General features: G+C 37.2%; 1 protein-coding gene across 4 annotated transcripts; it reads right to left on the bottom strand.

The window, feature by feature from the left end:
* Nucleotides 1–1538: 1538 nt before the first annotated feature.
* Nucleotides 1539–25565, bottom strand: LOC126418949 (transducin beta-like protein 2). 4 transcript variants are annotated; one of them, XM_050086012.1, is made up of 7 exons: nt 24993–25472; nt 24532–24741; nt 16103–16326; nt 14124–14310; nt 12711–12896; nt 4805–4990; nt 1539–1929 (listed from the first exon to the last, which is right to left on the bottom strand). In XM_050086012.1, exons 1-7 carry the CDS (start codon nt 25126–25128, stop codon nt 1709–1711), a joined length of 1350 nt encoding a protein of 449 aa, XP_049941969.1. In that variant the 5' UTR covers nt 25129–25472; the 3' UTR covers nt 1539–1708. The 4 variants fall into 4 exon arrangements, with proteins under 4 accessions (XP_049941969.1, XP_049941961.1, XP_049941945.1 ...); XM_050086004.1 differs by lacking the exons at nt 1539–1929; nt 4805–4990; nt 12711–12896; ... (1 more) ...; nt 16103–16326; nt 24993–25472 and adding exons at nt 20204–23517; nt 25479–25565; XM_050085988.1 differs by lacking the exons at nt 1539–1929; nt 4805–4990; nt 12711–12896; nt 14124–14310; nt 16103–16326 and adding an exon at nt 20204–23517.
* Between the last annotated feature and the right edge of the window lie 1137 nt (nt 25566–26702).

The raw sequence follows: 26702 nt of genomic DNA, 5'->3' as shown, positions 1-26702 counted from the left end.
CTGTAAGTGGGTGCGCAGATGTAGCTGCTGTTGCTGTAGGTTGATAAGCAGTGGAAATGATTATTGTCAGCTGCTGTGGCATTGTTGTGGGTTTGATGACCAATTGTAGCCCTTAGAAGCTGCAGTTGACAGTATTCTGACAAGTGGACTTTTTAAAATTCTTCTTCATTGCATTTGTTGGCAATGGATTTAATAACTGCTCATTAACAACTCAATTATTTTTAACTCCTTTTTTAAATGCATTACTGGTAACAGCTAGTGCACTGTGAGTTATCTCAACTGTTCACTCTGTTGCTAAAGACAATAGCTCTATTTATTGATGAAATCTTTTTATCAAAAAGTGTTAATTTTTTCTTGCTTTGTATATAATGTGTTGTTCTTATTCAAATTTTGTTAACTTTCCAGCTCAGAAGTTTTCTGGGTCCTGTCACTGAGAACACCAGAATGAAGTGTTCTCTGAAATATACGTAGGTTTGAACAAAATTTATTATTTCCATTACTTGTACATAATGCACTGTATCTTCTTGGTTAGCTTTGCTTCTGAACCATGTCTTTTCTTCATACATTGACTTCAACTCTTCTGCAGCTTCTTCTGTGCAGGCAGCTGTTAAGCTTTCTCAAATGAAGTTTTCTAAATGATCGGAAGTGTTTTTCCAGAAATACACATATAGTGACCCTTTGTTTACAGCCAGGAAACACTTAAATGCTTCAAACTTCCACATGCATTAGAGTATTACCTGTGTCCTGTTTGAAATGAATCACACTTGAGTTCAATAATGATAGCTAATAACTTATTGTCTCCTAAGGATCCATGGTGATGGATAAAAAATGCATAAAAATACGTCTCAATCACACGATTGCAGTCTCAGGCAACTGAAACCACGTAGAAGGAAACACAGTGGTTGTAGCTTAGCTTGTAGATCACGACTGATTTCACAAGCAGCCTGGCCTTTGATGGCATAGGTGACACTTGTGACTAGATTGGAGTAGGTGGTTGTAGGTGGATGTAGGGGACAGGTCTTGCATCTAGGTCTATTAGAGGGATATGAGCCATGAGGCAAAGGATTTGGAGCAGGGGTTGCATAGGAATGGATGAGGATATTGCGTAGGTTAACTTTCCGGAATTTCTTAAACTCAAACCTTGCCTTACCATCATTCCCCAAAGTGAGTGCAGTATGTTGGAGCTGAGAGAATTCAAATGTGAGCAAATTGTTTGTGTTCATACGGTGGGTGCTTCTGTAACCAAGGGAGCTGAAGTGTTTGGTGTTTTCAAAAGGTACCATGTCAAAGATTTATTATGCATACGGGAAAGCTGAAAAACATCATCCGCTAAGTCACAACTCGGGCAAAAGTGCCACTGTATTAAGTTTGGCAGTGTGTTGTGTTTTCGATGTTTCCTTATTTTCATCCAGTCCTTGCAGTTTTTCTGTGTTGTTATTACATAAAAATGAAAAAAGGAAGTATTTTGTATTATGTAACAAAAAGATACTGAAAGAAGAAATAATGTAACTTACAGGTGATTCAAAATTCAAAACGAATTATTGCTCCAGAATTTTTTAATGTCATGTTGTTCAGTACAAAATTACTGCCATTTTAATGACAGTCTGTATTAGAAAATATTGTAAAAAATTATAATGCAAAAAATATTGCTTTCATCTGGATTTTTTTATCAGATTATAACATCTTCTGTTAACAACTGTAGGCAAATTCAGGCTTTCTCGCCTATACTCTTCAAGAAGACTTCTGCTTCCTCAATCTGTTTAGTCATTCTTTCCTTCTGGGCTGATGAAACTGACTGACGGAACTTTTCTTTAGTGGCTGCAATAAATGTTCGATAGCCTGTCACGTTATGGAACACTCTAACATGTCTCTCCCCAGCTGTGAGTACATACTTTCCAAGTGAGTCAAATAGTACTGCAGTTATTGGGCCTGAAAACATTAAGTAAAGTTAAAATCAAACACTGGAAAATCCAGGTTGGACTGTCAACAACTATGGAATGAGTACTTTGCTACTCACCGTAAATGTGACACATTGAGTTGCAGATAGGCACAACAAACAGACTTCAAATTAAGCTTTTGGTCAAAGCCCTCACCATAAAAGAAAAACACGCATGCAGTCAAACAAGCAAGCTCACCTCACACACACTTAATGTTTAACAGTCCTTTCGTTGATCCTGTCTGCAACTTAATGTGTCATCTTTACAGTGAGTAACAATCTATACTTTCCATAACTGTTGTTTAAGTAAAGTTATAAATTCAAAATATCGAAGTAAAAATTATTATAAACAGTATAACAAACAGAAGATGGTAATCTATTTCTTAGCTCTGCAAACAGGAACAACTAGAATTGGGCTGACAATTGCACAAATTAACACACCAAAATTGGATTTATATGTTTTGGAATTCTTTTTAGTAAGTGGTGCTTGGAAACAGAAAACTGGGAGAAGAACAGTAAAGATGTTTCAGTTATCAATGAAATGAAAATGCACTCTAAATCCCAAGTAATAGGAAAACACATGGTGCAAAGACAGGAACTTGAGGTAACAATGAGCTTTAATGGGCAAGATGTAAATTCCAGAACACTAACAATGAGCTACAGGTAACCAATGAGTAAAAAAAAATATGCAAAAGTCTCAAGGTGCTGATGCTGACAAAATATAAAAGAAGAAGGGGAAAACAAAGAAGGTAGGGGAGCGAAAGTGAATAAAAATAATAAACAACTACATACAGATCTCAAAATATAAAAGCTTGTCTGGTTTTAATAGTGTATACAATAGAGTACAAAAGAGTTATTCCCATATAATAAGCCCTGTCTTATCTGAAATATATAATGCATCACCAACTCAATGTTAGCACTGAATAGGGGATCATGGAGGAATTTTATAAGGAGGACTATGCTCCAGACTGAACGGTGAAAGGCATAATCAGTCTTAAATGTTGATGATGAAGATCACCAACTCAAGACATTTTTCCAAAGATACTGAAATACGTTATCGTCAAACCTCTCCAAAAGAAACATACACATATAGATGTCAATAACTACCAACCTGTTTCACTGCTGACTTTATTTTCCAACATTTTTGAAAAGTGATTTATTCTAGAGCAGCATCTAACCTAAACAACAATAATATCCTCAGCAAATCACAGTTTGGAATTCAGAGGAGTTGTGCTACCAAGAATGCCATTTACATGTTCACTCACCAAATTTTACAAGCATTAAATAATAAAACATCAACAGTTGGTGTTTTCTATGACCTATCTAAAGCATTTGTTTTTGTGAATCACAATATTCATCATGAAGAATTGCATTTTTATGGGACTGATGATATAGTCAAAAAGTGGATAATGTCATATCTAGCCAAAAAATTACAGAAATTTGTACTTAGTAATTCAACCAATGCACTCCACGGAAATTTTTATGACTGGGGAGAAATCACATATGGGTTTCCCCAAGACTGACTCTTAGGTCCACTATTATTCAGCATATACGTAAATGATATTCTGTCTTAGATGGCACTAGTATTTTAATAATATAAGCATCATAGAGTAACAGAAGAAATAGTACAATGTTCGTAAAAGTATCATCGAGTAGTTTTCCATGAATGGTCTCGCCCTCAATTATCTATAGGTACTAAACCAATGATGAGAATAACACGCTGTGAGAGAATAAAAATAGGGTGGAAACTTCAAAATTCTTAGATGTTCATACTGATGAGAATGTAAAATCGAAAATGCACATTTTGGGACTCCTAAAACATCTCAATTCAGCCACATTTGAACTAAGAATCACTGAAAATCTTGTGGAAAGACAAATCAGTAAGGTGACATATTTTGCATATTTTCATTCAATAATGTCATATGGTATTATGATCAGTGGTAACACAACTTTAAGAAAGAAAGTTTTCATTGTTGAAAAACATGCTGTATGAGTAATATGTGGTGCACACCACAATCATCTTGTAGACATCCGTTTAAGGGGTTGGGCATTCTGACTACTGCTTCACAATATATTTATTCCTTCATGAAGTTTGTTGTAAATAACTCACTGCAGTTCAGAAGGAACAATGATGTACATAATTACGATACCAGAAGGAAAAATAACGTCCATTCCTACACATTTAGGTTCTCTTTAGTGCAAAAAGGGGTGCATAACACTGCAACAAAAATTTTTGATAACTTACTCAGTGACATAAAATGTCTGACAGATAGCAAAGTAAAATTTGAAAACAAACTAAAAAGGTTTCTCCTTGACAATTCATTCTATTCCGTAGAAAAATTTCTATTACTATAACTTGTAAGAGGTGGTGGATACAAATTACTAACTCACATCTGTAGAATAAAAAAAATTATAAATGTTCAACATGCAGCCATATTTAAAAATTAAGTTGTGATGTGTATGTAAAATGACTAATTCCACATAATTATGATTTATCATATAAATGATCCATGGACATGAAGCTAATTAACTGATGATAAATTTGCACAATTTTCTTTTTCTGGTAATCTTCAGGCTCTCTCTTACTAGCCCTTGCCACTTTATCACCAGAAAGTACAGTAATTTATGATGCTTTACTACTACTTATTCCCTCTCTAACATACTGCTTCCCCTGGAACTCTTTATTAGCATTCTGGAATTTATGCCTGCTGTTGCAATTCTCCTGTAGCATTTTATTAGTCCAACAGCTTGCTTGAAATTAATTATGATTATAATGAAGTAGGCCTACACAGAAACTAAGAGTTACCAAAAAGTACTATATAAAAAATAAATTAATGGTATTCCCAGTTAAATCATAAACTTCTGTACCTGTATAAATGTTCTCTATTATTTTGTCACATTTTCCTGATAGAGCAGAATAGAACATTAGCTTGTTGTTGCTGGCAATAGCAATTACATCGCCATTTGGTGACAAGGCCAAACGAGCAGGGACATTTTCATGTTTATAATTGCCTGTCATTAACAAGTGAGGGTCTTCTCCTTTCTTGTACTCAACTGAAAAATAAAATAAAAAAATTATTGAAAAACAAAACCAAAGTAATACAATTGCAGACAAAATCCTAAAATGTTGAGATGTATCCCCTTTCATCATTTACTAATCTTATTTTCTTCCAATAGACAATTTTTATGTAGCCTCAAACAGATACATGCACCCCTGAAATTACATCTATATGCCTAATTTACGGTTTGGAATATGTTGCCCTATGAGGTGGATCTCCAATGCAAAGTTATGCATGAATAACATTCAGAAATAGTGTAAGGTAAGAGAAGTGCAAAATATTAACACTCACACTTATATGTATCTATACATATTTAATAAAAAGTATAAACACTATAGTTTACTTACCAAACCACAGTGGCCTTCAAAGTTTCATCCTACAAGGTCTGACTCAATGAATATCTTACAGTTTACATGGCATTTTAATGTAACATAGCTCAACCTTACTTAGCCAGACTTCCTTATATTATGTTAAGTTGCAGATTTTATTGGACCATTACAATCATTCGCATGCATTTTATGGATTTTTCTGAAATTATTCAACATATTTTAAGTCTGGGTTAAAGGCCAGAAACATTATGATCGACACATTAACTGTCCACGAGTGAGTCTCCATTAACTTCCTTACCATCCTTGCCTATTCTTCAAGTTTTATGTTCTGAGTGAATGTAAGATTATTCCATATAGGCCTACCTCTATTTTGCCACCTCATTGTGCGTCACAGAAGGAACTTCTCGTATCACTCCTATTTCCCCCTTTCCTACTTGACTAGTGAATACTGTGCAGAAAGAATGACTGTTTGCAAGCCTCCATATCGGGCCATATGAAATTGAGATTGTGTTAGGCTACTTATCCGTTGTGTGTTACAGAATGAATGTGCTTACAAACAACAACAGAGTTTTGTGCAAATCTTTTATGAGCCACAAATAGGAGTTATACAACCAACACACAAAATAATGTAAAATATCAATACTTATTGTGGTTTTGTAAAGTATGACTCCTCACAGTCTAGCTGTTTTTTTTTTTTTTTTTTTTTTTTTTGACAGATCATCACTTGCTGCAGAAGATTTGTAGTACTGTTCTGCTTTCACTATAATTTTCACATTTCTCATTTCACTGTCAGAACTATCTCAGTCTTCTAATTTTCACACTATTCTTGTATGAAAACTGCCTCATAGTTAAAAGAGAACTTGGGTTGCAACTAGCACTGCTTCAAGTATCAATTTATTTCTTCTTGCCCGATTAAAATACTACATAAAAATGATTAAGAAAAAGCTTCAATGAAAAAAATCTTGCCCAGTACAGTAATTCCTGAGTTGCACCCAATGCTCACAACTTGAATATAGCCCAAACGAACACTTATTACTTATCATGCCTCCCTTCTATTCTTGCTACCTTAGTGTGTTGTTCTCTCTATTGCTATATTTTTCTCCATTTGTTTTAAACAATTATCAAGCTTTAACATTTTCTACTCTTTTCTTCACCTATCACAAGCTGCTATTTTTCATGTTTTCTACTCTTTCTTGTCAATTTTAAAATTTTTTTTAATTTACTTAAAATTTATTCACTGTATTTCTTTACGACTTCCATGTCTTTACAATTACAAATTTATTTCCATTCACCCCTCTCATCAAAAGATTTAATTTACCTTCCCCTTGTACCTGTACATCTATTCATTCTCTATATACTTTTGTCACATTTTCCTTTTTTTCTCCTTCTTTCCTCATAATTCATAGCCTTTTACAAAGAAAGATGAGATCCTGAAAATGGATGTTAGGGTGTTATATTTTATGTTTGGACTAGACAGATTACAATGACCCACCTTCTGATATTCGAGATACTCACCACACTTTTAACTCACACAATCAATATATAAAATCTGCACATTGCTTGGTAGAGGTTACTTTGTGCCAGCTTTAGCCATTTCCTGCAGTTTTCTGTTTGTGCATGGAGCAAAGCAAAGTGGCTGTCTTTGTGCGTCTATGTTGTTGTTGTTGTTGTGCTGGTGGTGGTGGTCTTCAGACCATAGACTGGTTTGATGCAGCTCTCCATGCTACTCTATCCTGTGCAAGTTCCTTTATCTCCCAGTACCTACTGCAACCTACATCCTTCTGAATCTGTTTAGTGTATTCAACTCTTGGTCTCCCTCTACGAGTTTTACCCTCATCGTTGCCCTCCAATACTAAATTGGTGATCCCTTGATGCCTCAGAACATGTCCTACCATCCGATCCCTTCTTCTAATCAAAGTGTGCTACAAATTTCTCTTATCTCTACTTCTATTCAATACCTCCTCATTAGTTATAAGATCTACCCATCTAATCTTCAGCATTCTTCCGTAGCACAACATTTCAAAAGCTTCTATTCTCTTCTTGTCTAAACAATTTATCGTCCACGTTACACTTTCGTACATGTCCACACTCCATAAAAATACTTTCAGGAATGACTTCCTGACACTTAAATTTATACTCAATGTTAACAAATTTCTCTTCTTCTTTCCTTGCCATTGCCAGTCTACATTCTATATCCTCTCTACTTCGACCATCATCAGTTATTTTGCTCCCCAAATAGCAAAACTCCGTTACTACTTTAAGTGTCTCTTTTCCTAATCTAATTCTCTCAGCATCACCCAACTTAATTTGACTACATGCCATTATCCTTGTTTTGCTTTTGTTGATGTTCATCTTATATGCTCCTTTCAAGACACTGTCCATTCCATTCCATTCCATTGCTCTTCCAGGTCCTTTGCTGTCTCTGACAGAATTATAATGTCATCAGTGAACCTCAAAGTTTTTATTTCTTCTCCACGGATTTTAATTCCTGCTCCGAATTTTTCTTTTGTTTCCTTTACTGGTTGCCCAATATACAGATTGAATAACATCGGGGATAGGCTACAACCCTGTCTCATTCCCTTCCCAACCACTGCTTCCCTTTCATGCCCCTCAACTCTTATAACTACCATCTGGCTACTGTACAAATTGTAAATAGCCTTTTGCTCCCTGTATTTTACCCCTGTCACCTTCAGAATTTGCAAGATAGTATTTGAGTCAACATCGTCAAAAGCTTTCTCTAAGTCTACAAATGCTAGAAATGTAGGTTTGCCTTTCCTTAATCTGTTTTCTAAGATAAGTTGTAGGGTGCAGTGTTGCCAGACGTGTTCCAACATTCTACGGAATCCACACTCATCTTCCCCGGGGGCGGATCCTACCAATATTTCCATTTGTCTGTAAAGAATTCATGTTAGTATTTTGCAGCTGTGGCTTATTAAACTGATAGTTCAGTAATTTTCACATCTGTCAACACCTGCTTTCTTTGGGATTGGAATTAATATATTCTTTTTGAAGTCTGAGGGTATTTTGCCTGTCTCATACATCTTGCTCACCAGACGGTAGAGTTTTGTCAGGACTGGCTCTCCCAAGCCTGTCAGTAGTTCTAATGGAATGTGTTCTACTCCGGAGGCCTTGTTTCCACTCAGGTCTTTCAGTGCTCTGTCAAACAATACACGCAGTATCATATCTCCCATTTCATCTTCGTCTACATCCTCTTCCCTTTCCATAATATTGTCCTCAAGTACATCGCCCTTGTATAGACCCTCTACATACTCCTTCCACCTTTCTGCTTTCCCTTCTTTGCTTAGAACTGGGTTTCCATCAAAGCTCTTGATATTCATGCAAGTGGTTCTCCTTTCTCCAACGGTCTCTTTAATTTTCCTGTAGGCAGTATCTATCTTACCCCTAGTGAGATAAGCCTCTACATCCTTACATTTGTCCTCTAGCTATCCCTGCTTAGCCATTTTGCACTTCCTGTCGATCTCATTTTTGAGACGTTTGTATTCCTTTTTGCCGGCTTCATTTACTCCATTTTTATATTTTCTCCTTTCATCAATTAAATTCAATATTTCTTCTGTTACCCAAGGATTTCTACTAGCCCTCGTCTTTTTACCTACTTGATCCTCTGCTGCCTTCACTATTTCATTCCTCAAAGCTACCCATTCTTCTTCTACAGTATTTCTTTCCCCCATTCCTGTCAATCGTTCCCTAATGCTCTCCCTGAAACTCTCTGCAACCTTTGGTTCTGTCAGTCTTCAGATCCCATCACCTTGCAGTTTATTCAGTTTTAATCTACAGTTCATAACTAATAGATTGTGGTCAGAGTCCACATCTGCCCCAGGAAATGTCTTACAATTTAAAACCTGGTTCCTAAATCTCTGTCTTACCATTCTACAATCTATCTGAAACCTTCCAGTATCTCCAGGACTCTTCCCTATATACAACCTTCTTCCATGATTCTTGAACCAAGTGTTAACTATGATTAAGTAATGCTCACTGCAAAATTCTACCAGGGGGCTTCCCCTTTCATTTCTTAGCCCCATTCCATATTCACCTACTACATTTCTTCTCTTCCTTTTCCTATGCCGGCCCAAGTGGCCGTGCGGCTCTAGGCGCTACAGTCTGGAACCGCGTGACCGCTACGGTTGCAGGTTTGAATCCTGCCTCGGGCATGGATGTGTGTGATGTCCTTAGGTTAGTTAGGTTTAAGTAGTTCTTAGTTCTAGGGGACTGATGACCTCAGTAGTTAAGTCCCATAGTGCTCAGAGCCATTTGAACCGTTTCCTACTATTGAATTCCAGTCACCCATGACTATTAAATTTTCGTCTCCCTTCACTATCTGAATGATTTCTTTTATCTCATCATACATTTCATCAATCTCTTCATCATCTGCAGAGCTAGTTGGCATATAAACTTGTACTACTGTGGTAGGCGTGGGCTTTGTATCTATCTTGGCCAAAATAATGTGTTCACTATGCTGTTTGTAGTAACTTACCCACACACCTATTTTTTTATCCATTATTATACCTACTCCTGCATTACCCCTATTTGATTTTGTATTTACAACCTTGTATTCACCTGACCAGAAGTCTTGTTCCTCCTGCCACCGAACTTCACTAATTATCACTACATCTAAATTTAACCTATCCATTTCCCTTTTTAATTTTTCTAACCTACCTGCCCGAGTAAGGGATCTGTCATTCCACGCTCCGATCTGTAGAACGGCAGTTTTCTTTCTCCTGACAACAATGTCGTCCTGAGTAGTCCCCGCCCGGAGATCCGAATGGGGGACTATTTTACCTCTGGAATATTTTACCCATGAGGATGCTATCATCATTTAACCATACAGTAAACCTTCATGCCCCCGGGAAAAATTATGGCTGTAGTTAACCCCTTGCTTGCAGCCGTGCGTCTATATCCACTCTAAACTCTTTCACCAATGTACCAGCTCTGACTCACTCTCTTTGACACCTCCCCTTTCATTTTTATCTTCCTTCATCTTTACTACAGGTGGATCCCTCTTATCCTGCGATCTGAGTTACATGTTTCCTGTTTAACCTTCAGCATACTCTTTTCTTCTCCCCAAGGAAGAAGCTATTAATCCTGAAAACTAGGATATGTGCCATCTTTACTTTCTTATTTGTCTGTTGGTAGTGCTACATATTTTCCCTCCTGAAGGTAAAAATTGGATAGAAATTCTGTCTCAAAATGCACCGGATGGTTACAATTAAAGTGAAACTACTCACGGAGGTCTAGCATGGGCTGTAGTCATTGTGTAGCACTGAAACTTGGTAGGTATGCTAATGCATTAATGTGGAACTGATTTACAGTGGATAAAATTAGCTCCAATTTTTTCCAGCAAGTGTCAATCCGGTGCTGTGAATGTAAGAATGACACGCAAACACATTTTGATATGTAATGGACTTGGTGTGGGATGTGAGCAGAAAAGATCAAACAAGTAAGAAAGGCATAATGTTGACACCGGAGACATCAAAGACATGCAGCATCCATGAAACAGTTGCTCACAGCTGTTCCGCAGGAATCTAAGCAACATGCTCCTGTATACTGGCCTTTAGATCAGGTAGAGACTGAGTATGCCCCTGGTAAAAGAGTTCATTTGGGTATCATCAGAGCCAAATGTCACATGGATTAAGTCCAGCTGATCTCGCAGGCCATGCATCTGAAAAACCTCTGAGGATAACATGTTCTTGTAAAGATGCATTAAGCAGATCTTTTACTGTGTGAGTAATATGAGGTGTTGCCACATCTTGCATGAAAACAGTGGTTTCCAAAAAGTTCTGCTCTTTCAAAGCAGGAATAACATGCTGTACAAGGTGGTCTCGGTAATGTGCAGATGTCACCTGACAGGTCTTCTGGGTTTATTCCCTTCTAGGAATGTACCAAGTATTAAGGCCCTTGTGAATCCACACCGAAGAGTCACATACGGTGAGTGTAATGGCTCTTTGTGCATAACATGTCATTTAACAGTACCCAAAATTTGGCAATGTATTCACTGCACCCTGTAGTGTAAAACGTGCCTTGTCACTCCACAGAATATTGCACAGCCACATGTCATCAACTTCTTCCCATGCCAACCAATGTAAAAATGGACAGCAAAACTTTCCTGTTGACCATGGGATGGACGATTCTTGAACACAGCATGAGCACTAGCGCCACCCAGGGCATATTATCCATGGTCAGTTACAGCAACAGAAGCATCAACAATAACTTCCACTGGGAAGGAAGCCTTCCGCTTCCAGGTACAACACCAAGCTCACCCGTGTGGACCAATTTCATTCTCATCTTCTTTACACCATTTAAAGACATTAGGCCTCTACTCTGACCCATCAGTCAGCAATATACTCTCCATGCAGCACTGTTACTGCTGCCATTCACATAAAACAGTTTTACTAACAGTGCATGCTCTCTCTTCTCCATACGCATACTGTTCACTCACGTTATTGCTTGTCAGTCCTGTCATATAAGCAGTGTACAGTGCCACATTTGCACCTGATGACTGAAACTGGAACATTGTTCTCCAGCATACACTGGTTCCACATTAACATATCTACAAGTTTTGTTGCCATACGATAACTATAGGCCTCACTGGACCTTCTTGAGTAGCTGCACTTTAATTATAACCAGCCAATATTGTTTTTCTCGATTTAACCTTCCTTTGATACAATTAATTACTAATCTCTCTTATTTTAGTCTCGCAATCAGGGTATTTATGCACTACTGAATTTACGCTGTCTCTGAATGACTAAAAAGTTAATGTGTGTGGACCTGTAAACCGGCAAAAGCTTCCAGTTTAGTCTGTGCCCTCCTACACCTTTCAGACTAGCACCCTACAATTCTCCCGTCTGACAACTGTTACGGAATTAAAATATTATTTGCTATTGCAGTTTTTTGAGACCTTTCTCTTCTTCCTCCACTTCTACAGTTCTTTGTTCATAGCTTTATGAGTACTCCTCAAAATTCCTAACATAAATATAACTAAATCAGTATTCAGTTGTCATGCTGTTCACATAGAAGTTCGTGCCTCAAAAAAATTCCATTACTAGAACATCTGTAAAATGCATTTATCAGACAGAACTTAGCACTTCCATTTATATATTGTGTATACATAAAGTTACATAAAATATGTAAACTAATTTTTTTATTTATGTCAACTCCATCTGTCCTTTCATTTATGATGTGCAAACTTAACTTAGTCTATATGTCATTTATAGTATGAAATGTAAATTGTTCAGGATAGTAGTGAAGAAGTATCAGTTATGGAGCAAATCTGAAAGATTTAAGTTCCACCTGAAAATAAAAGTTTTTCTGTAAGGAACATTATTTAGCAAGTGACAAACCTTTTTGCAAATACCAGCTCTTAATACTCACTGTTAGTGTCGTAGAGCTTCCAAGTGCCATCTTTTGAAACAGTTGCCATACGAGATGAATCTGCACTAAATCCAAAGTCATACACTCCAGAAGAGTGTCCTTGAAGTTCAAATGCTCGACTGACCTGGCTGAATTCTCCTGTCTTGCTAAAGCAAACTTCCCATACTTTCACATCTGGTGCAAATCCTACAAATGGAGGACACAGAAGAAAACAATGTGTTATTATAAGCTAATAATTTTGCAACAAGAATTTACTGTGTCCAGATAAACAAACATGCATTTTAACTGGGGTAAGGTGTAACCAAAGAAAGACATACAAATATTTTGACAGAATAAATTACTTTTGTAGCTCAAGTGGTACACAAAAACAGACAAATGCATATTACAAAGACTAAATTTTCCGTGGAAATACAAGAAATTATTGTACAAATAAAAATATCTACACAGTGTTCTGAGCTTTATATTCACCGTTCACTTCTATATCATGCTATAAAATGGAATATATTAGGGAGTGGCAGTAGGTCTGCACAGTCAACTAACAGAAATCAACTGTGTAGTATGGGATTAGTATTTCCCTTATGCAGGTTACTTATCCAGTAACGCAGTTCCCCCATCAAATTTCCTCTCTTCTACTGCGTAGTGTACTTTGAACTTCAAACCACAGTTTTGTATTTGGAAAAATCTGTAAGATTTTAAGTGGCAGAATTTTAATATACATCTTCAGGAAAAGTAAGTTATTTAGTGTCAGCTGGTGACAAGAAAAGATTATGGTATTACTGAATTTACTGGTGTGCTACATACTTCCTGAATCGCAACACAGTGCCATACGGGCTGTCATTGGTTGGATTAAAATGTCAATTTATTTTGTATCCACCACAACATTGCAGTAAAGTACAGCATTGTTGTCATTTTCAAATGTCTGTCTTTTGAATTGGGATGAAGCTGCTGTTGGATTCACTTTTTAGTTTGGAGTATAGTCCTCTTTTTTCTTAATTTTGTGCTGCATATTCACTTGGAGATGATGAGGCAAGAGACAATGTAGTACTGGCAAATGATAACAGGAATTTATTTATAACGCAAATGAATTACAGTATACAAGATTATGGTACAGGAGATATTGGGAGGTGAAGACCTCGCATTCATAAGCCTTCAACATTGACAAGCTACTGGAAAAATAATCTAAATAAACATAACAACATAGCAACAAAACCTCCATTAAGGTTTGCCTAGAATATATTTGATTTAAATTTAACTGCCACTCTACTTATATTTCACAAAATCACAACTTATGAATGAACCATAGTTCTTTGCATACACTCTACAGGGACAGCTACTTCTTAAATTGTTATTGCCACGCATTGTGTCGTGAATCTTGCAAGACACTTGCAGAGATTTCTACAATATTGTACATACCTGAAGCAACCACAAATCTTCCGCAAGGTGAAATTCTTGCACAATGGGTATTCATAAGGTATGTATCAACCTTGGCTAGTTGTTGTCCCTTAAGGTCCCAAATCAACAGATCAGTTTTGTTAGAACATGACATAATGTACTTTCCACTGCAAGCAATTCCCAGGCCAATAACAGCTTCTTCATGTAGCTGGAACAATAAATATTTTTCAGAAAATATTCCAACATGTATAGAAGTTATTTTTCCACATAGCAGGAATTGCCTTCTGTCAATGAATAACATAGTTCAAAACGAAAGCAACACCCTTATTGGATTTCATCGAGTGACTTGAGGACTTGGTTTGTTATTTATAGGAACCATATAAAACAAATCAGGATAATACACAATATGCAATGTGTCTGTATATGAGCCAAGAAGTGAAGACGATTTCATGAACCAACAGCACTTCTTGCATGTCCAAGAAATCACTTCATACTACAAATTAGCATGCACCCACACATATGCGCTATAACGGCTATTGATCACTGTTGATGATAAGTTACAAATGGTAGAAAAATATTTGTGATTAAAAAGGGCAACAAAATAATGATTAGAAACTACTTGAGCAGTCAGAAGAAAGCATTCAGTCCTGGGATGCGAAACGTAGTATTTCTCTGGCATAAACTTAGTTTCTTTATTGACCATGTGATAAGTTTGAGCTGTGGTATAAAGTGAGGAATGGGACGATCCCACCAGGATTCAACAATATTAATAAGTTATCAAAGTTACTACAAAATCAGAAAGTACTCTCTAATAAAAGTGAATTCTCGTTGACAAACAAAAGGTGAACAGGGCTGATATGAGCATAAGGAAAACAATGTGAAAACCATTCCACGAATTCAAAAGTAAATTCTTATCCGCCAGTTTTTATAATGACAGTGGAGTTGCAGAAAATAATACAACAGCCGAAATATAAAATTCTGCCCTCTGCAACTGTTTGGCAATTCAGTTCCTACTTTCACATGTCACACACATACTGAAGTAACAGATACATAAATGAGTGAGTGAGTGTGAAATTGGAAGTCTCATCAAATCACTTTACAGAAATGTCCCCTCTTCCAGTTACAGTTTACTGCACGAGATATGCAACACTTACGTTGTACTGTCTGCAATATGAATTAGATGATGATCTGTGTGATGTTCTCATAGGTACTAAACAAAACCTTGGGGAATATGAAACTCTTCCATGGTTTGTCTTTATGACTCTTAAGGTTACTAGACTGATTAGAATGAGGGTAAATTAGATGCCCGGCATCTGTCTTCCTACTTCATCACCACCTATTTCAGTTTATTTTCTGTTTTAGGATTAATTATCAAATTTTGGCATTTGTTTGGTGACTGAAAGGATTAACCTTCCACAGTGAGACAATTTCATAAAACAGTGTTGCTTACACCCACCTTGCATCATCTGTCATGCAAGCTACTTCCTTCACACCATCATCACAAATTTTCATGTCAATTTTATGCCAATATCATTTGATGCTCAATGATGCTATGACAACTTCATGTTACTGATTCCCTAGTCTGTGTTCAAAGAATCTAAAAGTTTGCCTCTGCTCATCGTCATGAGATTTTATCCTTGTAACTGGTCAACATAACTTTCAGATGAGACCTTAGTTCGGTATCATATGAATCACAGTCCTTAATGCATATTCTAACCAAATGAGTCTTCCAGTCAACAGCTGATACGTTGGACCACATCTTAGTAAGCAGTCCTAATTCATATTGTAATTAAACAAACTCATCAACGAATAAAGTTAAATGGTCTGCTCTTACACTATCTAAACTTACTTTCATATTTATGTACCATTACTGCAGTGATGTAGTTATTCTGGAGTGCACTACTATACATTTATTTTTTGCTTGGTTTTCAATTAACATATAAAAGAACTCGTTTAATGATAATGGATTTATATACAACAGCCAAAAGCATCCATCTTACCTTCGGAAATTCTATTGCTTTGGAAGCACCACTTATCCAGCCATCAGCCTTCTTTGAAATTTTGTAAACTTCAATTACATTTTCCATATCTTTTTGGATGATAAAAGCTTTTGAATCTGGACTCCATTTTATGAAGGTAGCATGGTCATATTCAACATTTATTCGGACAAACTTATGTTCTCTTTGATTCCAATCTTTAGTACTCCACAAAAATATTGATCTATCTGTAACACAGAAAAAAAGCAGCTAAACATTAAGAACACCATCTAAAACCACCTAAACATCAAAACAATATGGATACCTGAATTGTCTTTAATACAATTCAGATCAGCCAGGTCACATGTGGGGAAAACTAGTATCTGAATAACAAGAATAATGGATATTGATAGATATAAAAATACATAAAATAAGGGAAAGGTAACTACAACTCTATAGCAGACTGATGCACAGCATACAGAAAAAAGTAGAGGAGAAGGAAATCTAGACATATTACGGTACACAGAATGGACAAATGAGTCGCAGATAAGTAAAAAAAGGTGTTGTGCATTGATACACTATATGTGAATGGTTCTTTTTCCCTTGTTTTACTTATCTGAACAGGAAAATACATAAGCGCCAATGGTTAACATAAGTACGTATAAAGAATTATACACAAGAAGAAGATTATAGAAATCATTCAGGCGCAGGCTTATTCCTTTTTTACGATTTGAAACATGTAGAGAAAAAGTCATGAGACAAATACATAATCTTTCAGCAAATATGGTGGGGTTCTCACTGTCTACTTTGCATCTTGAAAATATATGAACTGTAACATATGATGAAGGTAACAGTCCAAGTTACAACCGATTCTACTTGTTGGCAAATTGCAACTAGTTTCTACTTCACGGAAGACCATTATCAAATGGATGTATGTTCCTATACGACGAGGGAAAGACTGGCTACAATAAATAATAGAAATTTCAAGTATGTAACAAAGGTGTCATTTGAGAAACTGAGAAAAATTGTTGTTGAGTTCTTAGATTAATGGCTTACAACTGGGGTCAATCACTGAATACACTATGGTTTACACTAAGTTGTACAATCATGAGAGCTGGCTATACAAGCAACTATGAGATGCTCCTCATTACAAGAATATCACTATACTTGCTATAATTGTTAAAAGTGATTCCAGGGGATATTTGAGATATGGTTCCTAATATATGTTCTTTCACCATTCTAGTGTCGTGTCAATAGCTTCCACACAACAAAAATCAATAGCCTTTAGGTATTGCTTTGTTCCATCCAATTCTTATTTCTCCAAGGTTGTGTTACTTCCATCCACATCTAAAACTATTCTGCAGCATTCCTCAGCACACAATATAATGTTCTGCTTGGTCTTAAGTTACCTGCTTATCTTACTTGTCCTAAAGCACATAACAGTTTTGTTGTAAGATCTTAACTCCCTTAACAGTTATTAACAGCAAACCTGAATTTGAAACGTAATTGCAATAATCAATGTATTATCAAGCTCTTCCTATTATAAGTTTTGTAATAATTCACAACGAGAGTAAATGGTTTAAGGAGGCCAGTTCACCAGCATTCTCTGGCACATGCACAACTCATGTTAAAATCAATGTTGCTATTACATCTGATTGTCACAGTAAATTGTATCACTTGTAACCAGTCTTTTCTTTTAAATGTATCCATGTTATATGGCTGTGGGTGAGATCTGTGACACTCTTCACAATCTTATAAACAATACAATCTGCTGCCTCAATCACATTTTACAGTTATGTTTACTTTAGCACGGAACATTTTGAAAGCATCCTGCCATCTTCAGTTACAAGTTACTTCTTAGTGTAGTCATGCAAAATTAATAATAGACATACATCTGAGGATGGCAAATTGGTGCCAGAAAGCACAACATTTAAGCAAATATTGCTATGGAACGAGAGTACCAATGGGTACTGTGTTTCTCACAAAAATCTTCATTTTGTCAGTTATTATTTTATAGTTTCATCTCACATTTGTGATAATTTGCATTAATCCTGTGTAATCAATGTGTGTTCAGCCACATAGTATCACATATTTTATGTACAACATTATCTTTTCCACCACTAAAATTTGATTTTTAGCAACCTCCTATCAATATGTATATTTCTACCTACAGCACCTCCTATCAGCCTAAGATTCTCAGCTCACAAATTACTGCTGACAACAGTGAATTTAATACGATTCAGTTGCGCTTTTCTTTTTCCAAACCTGTGCATTCTATGTTCCTCTGTTTTTTCCAGCTCAGGCAGCTATCATCACTGAACGCAGCACTAAATTAATTGATCATGTAATACAACAAGAATGAGGGAAGGGCAGCACTTACTAGGGCAATGATAAGTGTCAGCAACATTAATCCTGAAATAGATATGGTTTACTTTGCCACTGGAGAAGTACTATCTGCCTAGATTTATTATTAAAGGGTCATTGCTTGCTGACAGTGAAGATTTAAAAAAAAAAACTTCTGCATAAGAGATATAAATTTTCATAGTGAGTAGTGGGATATTGAGTACTGAGACACTAACACCATCAACAAGCTTTAGAAGTACCTCTACCAATCTGATGATACACTGTATTAGTGTACTTTTATATGGAAATTTATTAAGCACACAACATATGCTGTATGAAAAAGCAAGATATGAGCACGTGCCCAACAGAAAAGATGTGGCAGTAAGTTAGGAATTCGATCCAATTCATTCCTGTAGAGAATGTGGCACTATCAAGTGCGACTTAATTCATGAGAAAGTGAGTTCTCCGATGTTGATAATTTCAAACAATGGAAAATGCCAGGTGGATCAATAAACAAAATAAAAACCAGACAAATTAACAGATACATCTCTTACTAGCTTTGAACTGACTCTTGAGATTCAGCTACAGATGTCAGTTTATTTTTAACTGCTGTTTAAACAGTTCCGACAGCTTGGCGTCAGCTGCTGGAAGGGGAGGAGGTATGAAGCAAATTACTTTGCTTAAGATTGGTTTACGCTGCATTATTCCACCACTATGGGAAACCAATTTTCCATAAGAGGGATAATTAATGGTAGTTGGTTGCTGTCACCATTTTCAATAGAAACCTACCCGAAATTTGATGCAGCCAGTCTGTTTTTATTAAAAAATTGGTTTCTTCAAAGTTACTGCAACATTTTTACTGTTAGTGGTGCATTAGAACTTCTCTGCATTTACCACATAATGACCAAATGACAATATAAACCACACTTGCCTTCTCTGGCATTACAGGCCTTCAGTACAACAACCACCACTCAAAGATTCTGTTGTGCTGCAAAACCAATCTCATTACGAAACACTACTTTGCAAGAGTGCCCTCTACATTTCTGTTCTTTTTATACCTATATGTTCGTAAGGTGTAGCCTTTTCTATGCAGTTTCACATCAAAGTTACTTCTTGTAGTACCTACCTCTGAAGAGCCGAATATTGCTGTAGCCTGTAACTGCAACCGACCAGTGCCTAAAAAAAGTGTGAAACTCCCAACATAGATGATTACTGGGGTATAACTGGACACCAATGTGTTTTGAATGGGCAGTGATTAAAGAACAAAACTTGTCTCGTTATTCCTCCAAATAAACAATCATCGGCAAATTGGAATGGTCCAATAAATATAACTTTCTTCCCTCTATAACCTACACATGAATAGTTCTCATTTTGATAAAATCCTCTCAAAAAAAAAATTTGACATTATACAGCACATTTTAACAGTGTGTCCAACGAGAATCCTCTGCCAATAATGCCTGCACTGATCCCTATAAGAAATACCCAATAACTCTCAAAATGAGGTGTCTAGCTAAACATGTGCAATGTTTTTTATGCAACCAATGAAAATAATTTTAGACCAAAGACAAACATTGTATTTTCAGTGTAGCAGATCATATGTTTTATTGTGACATGACCACTGTCGTCACGTGCAAATAATGAATGTGCAACATTGGTGGCTGTTTGTGAGATCAACAGGATAAGTTCATTCCACAGCTTTGATGTGTCAGCAAATTCCATACACTGAAATCTTTAACAAGCTATAGGAATAACTGGAATCAAAAGTCAGTAAGAATCTGGCACTAATTTTAAATGCAAATTTTTATTAATCGTACAAAAATTGGTGAAAAGACTTTACATACAAGTTTTTTTCCAACCAGAACAGAATAATAAATGGAAAAAATACACATCTGCCAATAAAACTACAAAAGTTTTATATGACAATTTACAATATCTAAGAATTAACAACCTTTCTCCCATTACATAACTGGAAACCCTAGCAACTGTCGAGTATCAAAGATACTCTCGTCCTATACAAAGTAACTCAAATGGCAGGCCCTTCCAAACAAAAGACCAGCAAAGTATCATGTGCAGTCATCAAGACCTCAAGAATACTGTTTTGGTTCAACATAAGGTGAAAACATAAAAAATGCAGATCTTCAAAACAACTTACAAATAAATAATTTAACACATCACTGACAAAATTACACAAATTATTTCACACATACAATCTATTACAAGCTAAACAGTCATTTCTGCCAGCTGTGTGATACCTAAATTTGATTGATACAGAATAAACACAGCTTCAAAGAATGATCTTCCAACATACTATAAAACAACTTTATAATAAAAAGATGACTGCTTTTTTCCCATTCAAATTTCTGCATAACAGTTTTTGTACTAACAAGCTACAGTTGCTGCCTCTTACTTGCTTCAGACAGACGAACACATCTGTCAATAAATGATTGATTAACGAGGTGGCAATTCAGAGCTAGCAACTTCTTGTAACAACTTATTCTCAAATGCTGCCACGAAAAACACAAACATTCTACAAAACAGAATCACACAAAGTTCCATTCACTACAAAATCCAACAAATCACACAATATAAATAATGGTCACTTCGTAACAATGGAACTGAAAAACATTACACACTCAAGTGTGCTTCTCACTCACAACAGTCTTTTTAAGTGCATACACAACACAGCTCAAAAATCTATATCAATCACAGACAAGGAATGAACACTGCCTCGACAAAAAATGTGGGGGGTGACATCTTCCAACAGTCTGTTCTCAAGAAAATCTGATATAAAAGAAAACGTTATACAAATTTTGCAAATACTTTTCTGAAAAATTGAAACTACTGTTTCCCACCCACAGCCTATTTAAAAAGTATTTCAGAACAAGTGTGACAAAGACTTTTCACAGTACATAAAATATTTGCCAATTAGCTATGCAATTTATATTACACTTCACAGCTGCTACAAAAATGAATGGCAGTATAATAAAAGAATGAATTTATCTATATTCATAGAAATCAGTTGACCAAAGTAAAATGGCACAACTGCATTAAAAGGAACAAAAATCTGACTAGAATCAAGGAATGCATGCATATCTCACAGCAACAAATTCAAATGCAAGCATTCACGAACAGTCAACTAGATAATGCACTTTCAGATCTATTTCAGTGTACATTATATTCTCACTAATTGCTCAAAGAAAGCCTCCAAAATATTGGTGTAACGAAGTTAAGTACAGTTCTTAGAAGGTTTCCATTAACATGAAAATTGAGCAGTTGCAAAGTGTTCTATGCACTCTGGGCATTTGTCACCTTGTGAGAAACCATTACAAAAGAGGCACTGATTAACTCTCACTATTTTTCTAAAACAGCTCTAAAATCTTTTCTGACCTTCCACAGCATCAATTCAATGGAAGCCCTTGCATCTTCAAAACTATCATGTCCTGACGAGTCTTGCTGTATATCCCTCTTAAGTAAACAACCTACTAAAGATTTTAATGATCGTCTGTAAGGCAATCCATAATAATGTGGAAAAACCACTGAAGTGTCTATCACAGTGCTGTGTATAATGCGTAAGGCACGAAGATCATTTTCAAGCCCATGACCTACGAGTATGGTATCGGCATTTATGAAGCCCATCAGATCATTCTGCACATCTTTCAGGGACTTGGTTGCTCCACGCCTATTGAGATCACGAGCTGTGATACCAGAGAACCGAGTATTGTAGTCTATTATGTAATTCTCTGGTCTCACCAAACAATCGTACACAAGACGTCCATCAGGTGCAACAACAGTAACTTTTGTTAATTCAAGGCCACGTGTTGTGTAACACATCTCACAGTCCAAAGCATACACACCATAATTTCCATCCGGAGGATGTGTTCTCCGTGGGCGGGTCCGAACATAACTATCAAACGGTCCATTAATGCCTACCCCCACACCATTCCACACATGTAGTTTTGCTGTTGTGCATCCCTTGCTGCTAGGCTTTCCGTGGCAACAGCTGTATTCCATACGCAAAGACATTGATGACGCCTTTGATGGTGCACTTACAACTCTTTGCAGCTTACCCCAGTGGTAGAGACAATGCTCTTGTGTTAAGTATTCACCATCTTCTGTTACAAAAAAACCACGACCACAACGAACACATTTCTTCTCCTCACTCACACACAGTTTTTCTGCTTTTGCTACTTTTGATAAGTGTTTTCTTTCACTGCTGTTCACAGTGGACTGCTTTATTTCAGGAACAATTCCCTGATCCTCTTCAATGACACCGTCAACATCTGAAGCTTCCTGTGAGGCACTACTGCTCCCTTCTTCACCACCACTTCTATTGATACCACTGTCAGCACTGTCACCATCACTGCCTGTACTAAGGGAATTTTTTTCACTTTTTGTACTGTGGCTGGCATCCCATTCAGCACCTATTTCACTGTAGTCCATCCCAGGCTGATCTTTTTTCACAAAATCCGTAATTAAAACGGTATTTTTTAGATTCTCATTCTTCACATGCACATTGTCCTCTTTTAGACAACAAGGCTCTTTTCCTAATCTTGCACTCATAGGCACAAACTCACGTGCATTCACATCAAACAAATGAGATGAACTCCTGAGGGGGTCTGGACTTTGCATACAGGAAGACACATTGCTGCTATTGGGATTAGAACTGGATGGCGGATTTTTGTAAATTATTGCTCTCCCTGGGTACAAGGCACTCTCAACAGGATAACCCAACCCAAGTAGTTGGTCAGGGCTGAGGAGGTAATGTCTAAGAAGCACTGAAAGGTCACTGTCCGACAAATTCAGCTTCGCATGTTGGCGAAGTGTTGGAGCTCCATTCCGCTTCCCACTGCTATCGACACCACCAGAGCGCCGGGCTTTTGCTTTGCTCTTCTTAGCTGCAATGTTGTTTCGAGGCAGAGGAGACCCATCATTTCGACGTGTGCGATTCTTCTTCTGCCGACGGGTTAGCAAAGCACCTTTCTGGTTGCCATCTGTTTGGCCCTGAGGGCTGTTCTCTTTGTTGGCTTCACTTCCACTGCTGTTGCCACTGCCTTGCTCACTGCCCTCTCCACCAGGATCAAGCTCTTCAGAGTCTTCTTTAGTGCAATAGAAAGAGGGTATCAATCACCAATCAGTTCAACTGACTGTGACCTTTATATCTACAATCTACATCGCTCATGCAAATATACCTTCAAAACTACACTATGAATTATATTGGCTTGTAGCAAATTCATAACAGTAAACAAAGTTATAAAATTATGTGAACATCTATCTCTGTATGATTTGCAACACCAACGAAATGTTCATGTTCGCCCCCAAAAACGAAGTAGGCCTAAGTTGTTTTATGCGCACCCCCGCCCCCCCCCCCCCCCCCCCCCCGCCTAATACAAAACTGCAAACTATTTCCAACTAACAGCTGTAGTGCATCACATATTTGCTTTCAATCTGAAATCTATGAAGACCACAAGCTTAATTTTGTGCATTACAATTATATGCACTCTACAGATTTCAATTAAAAGGTTCGTATGTTCTATTCTACAGCTTACAGTTGTCATTTCCAACAATTTTCCTGAAGAAGCATTTCACCCCACCTACAACTGTATCACTAGACTAGAAAATATGAAACTTTGCCATCACAGTTTAGTTAAATACATAAGTGCTGCATTCCCTGAACTTTAAATAGCCTATTTATAATTGGTGACAGCTTGGAATAGATTACAACCAATGCGCATATCGTTTAATAAGTCTTATTACAACCTTTATTAATTACTACAAATCACAGTTTTCCATATAAGAATTTTGTGGGTAGCAGCATGGGCTTCAACCGGCAGAAGCATAACATACACGGCATGAAAGTTAGAAGATAATAAATTTATCATCATGTCCATTTCGTTCGTGTAACGTACCGTGATATATCGAAAAGTAGTAAAGCCTTTAATATCATGAAACCCTTTTTGAGTCACCTATACCTCCTCCCGAAGACAGACTTATGCATTTGAATGCAGCACCAGCATATCCCACATAACTACGCCTATTCCATATAGTATAATTCAACAATATGTCCCTAGTTTCTTAAGAATAACTTATTGCTTTCAGAAAGTTTAGCTTACCTTCAGCACAAGTTGCAAGATATTTCCCGTTGCTACTGAAATCCATATCTAAGACAGTTCCACTATGTCCTTTTAGTGATGTTAACAGCCACGGATGAGAAAAAGTTTGCTTGGAATCTCTGGTCCACTTTTCCTGGTGTTTCTTCTTGCTGGGCTTTTGTGTTACATTTGCTGCTGGTTTTTCTTTCTTCGTTACCTCGGTTTCTTTACCTGTAAAGAGAAAATAAATTACAATAAAATTTCACAACAATACCTATCTTACAAAAATTCGAAGCAAAACAAAGTACTGAGCGATTACAAACATGAACACGTGCTCGGCGACATGTGCTTAAAATCGTTACCCCATTAATTTAACAAAATAATGATTAAACGCGACTTTTAACGTGGGTTCTACAGCACTAAACGTAACACAGATCCCAATCCGAAATTATTTTACAGACATGTGACTATGCAATTCTTACGTTTTGTTGAATCTTCAGCTGCAGGTGCTTTAAGCAACTTCGATATATAAACTACAGCAAATACTGTAAGCCCAACGAAGAAAGTTAACACTACGATTGGAAAATCTGGAATTCCACTACCGGTGCCCGACATCATGTAAAAATTAGAACACGAGATCTTCACTCAACCAAACACTGCGGCAGACTGCACCTGACTACGTAGTATGCGCTACTGCTGCTACGGCGAATGGCGGGAACGGGACACTGCTGTGATGCTGCCTAGCGGGAGTTGCTCCGATGACTGTTCTGTTTCGCCCTTGTACCGCTATGAGCCGCTGCACTCTGCCAGTTCCTCTGGCACTGCATTTTCAACTCAAGGCTTCTCAGAAACAACTTTCTCGGTAAATTTTAACTCCCACAGAGTAATTTCAAATTACAACACTCGAAAACTTGATGTGCAACAAAAACAAATACGGACGAACTATGTGCACCCAAATCGGAAACCACCTTACTACTCCGTCGCTGGTCTGCAACTGACTGCTGAGGTGACTTCGTTTTCGCGGCTTAATTTCAGCCTTCTCCTACCACCTCCTGACGCCGGCGGAACAGAAGCGTCACGAGTGACGTCACACGTTTACTCCCCACTCCTTTGCAGTAGTGGGAGAAGCCACGCGAGTTTCCTTTTAAACAGAAACGAGTCCACTCCAACAGCGTGACTAATACTCGCAGGCGTGAATTTCTTCAGAAATGAAAATCTAATTGGCAAAAGAATAAAGCGGAAATGCAATTCACTCACAGAATACTACATATTTCTGCTGTCTTGTGATGCGTGTGCTGATGATCCGAAGTAGAGCAGCCGCTTTTACTGCGTGACTGGTCGATTCTTTGAAGTTTATATATCTAGCCAAGCCGGGACGGCTGCTCCCCTCTTGCCCCTCTTGTAGCGCTGCGTCAGAAAATCAGCTTAAAGAGTGACGCATTCGCCTTGCCAGCGTCTCTGGCCCTGTTATTGTAGGGGAAGGTTACGAGTGTGGAACAAAGAGATGCGGTAGGACAGTTTTAATATTTATGTGGTAACTTCATTAAAAACATTAATCGTGTTGCTTTACAGCGATCTCAGCGGTGACTAAATGAAATACAGTAACAGATTTCACGTCGCATCGCAACAGCTTCAATCGAAGGCAAAGAGATCGTAAATATTGATTTACTACCCGGTCTTTGTCAATTATTTTGTTCAGAAAAAATACTGTATATTGAACCACCAACGTCTGACAGACTAATTGATTTCAAGTGTTAGACAAGTAGTGACCAACGTGGAATTATTAAAATGTATGCTGTGCCATGATGTAATATAAAGAACGACTTTTCTGAGAGATATACAAGGTTTGTTGCAGAGCAGCTTCTTTGGATTCTGACGCTGGTCGCAGAGCCCCATTTTGATAGGCAGGCTACGTTATGAGGAAAGTTTGAAAAGGTAGAAAATCTCTCTAATATTCATGAAATAAAGCCTAAGTAGAGTATTTCCGCCCATCATGCATTCATAATCTCCATTACGAGAACTGTACGTAGTGTAAACGTGGATCGATCACTCTAGATCCTTAAATATGATCCCATGAGTAAACAACATTGGCCACAGATATAAATTCGGGATTCCTGCATTCGGTCTAATTACACCAACTCAGGCAAACTGATCCGGTCGAAGAAAATAACAGAAACTGTGAAAAACAATGA

This window comes from Schistocerca serialis, chromosome 1, assembly GCF_023864345.2.
Source record: "Schistocerca serialis cubense isolate TAMUIC-IGC-003099 chromosome 1, iqSchSeri2.2, whole genome shotgun sequence".
NCBI lineage: Eukaryota > Metazoa > Arthropoda > Insecta > Orthoptera > Acrididae > Schistocerca > Schistocerca serialis.
The sequence above is the reverse complement of the archived record's forward strand: the minus strand, read 5'-3'. Positions and strand labels throughout refer to the sequence as shown.

Excerpts from the sequence above, each read along its gene's own strand:
- LOC126418949 (XM_050085988.1), bottom strand. The coding sequence starts at position 25,128 with ATGATGTCGGGCACCGGTAGTGGAATTCCAGATTTTCCAATCGTAGTG. Across the intron at positions 24,742-24,992 it reads AGCTGAAGATTCAACAAAAC|GTAAAGAAACCGAGGTAACG; the intron begins GTAAGAATTGCA and ends TTCTCTTTACAG. Across the intron at positions 23,518-24,531 it reads TCTTGCAACTTGTGCTGAAG|AAGACTCTGAAGAGCTTGAT; the intron begins GTAAGCTAAACT and ends ATTGCACTAAAG.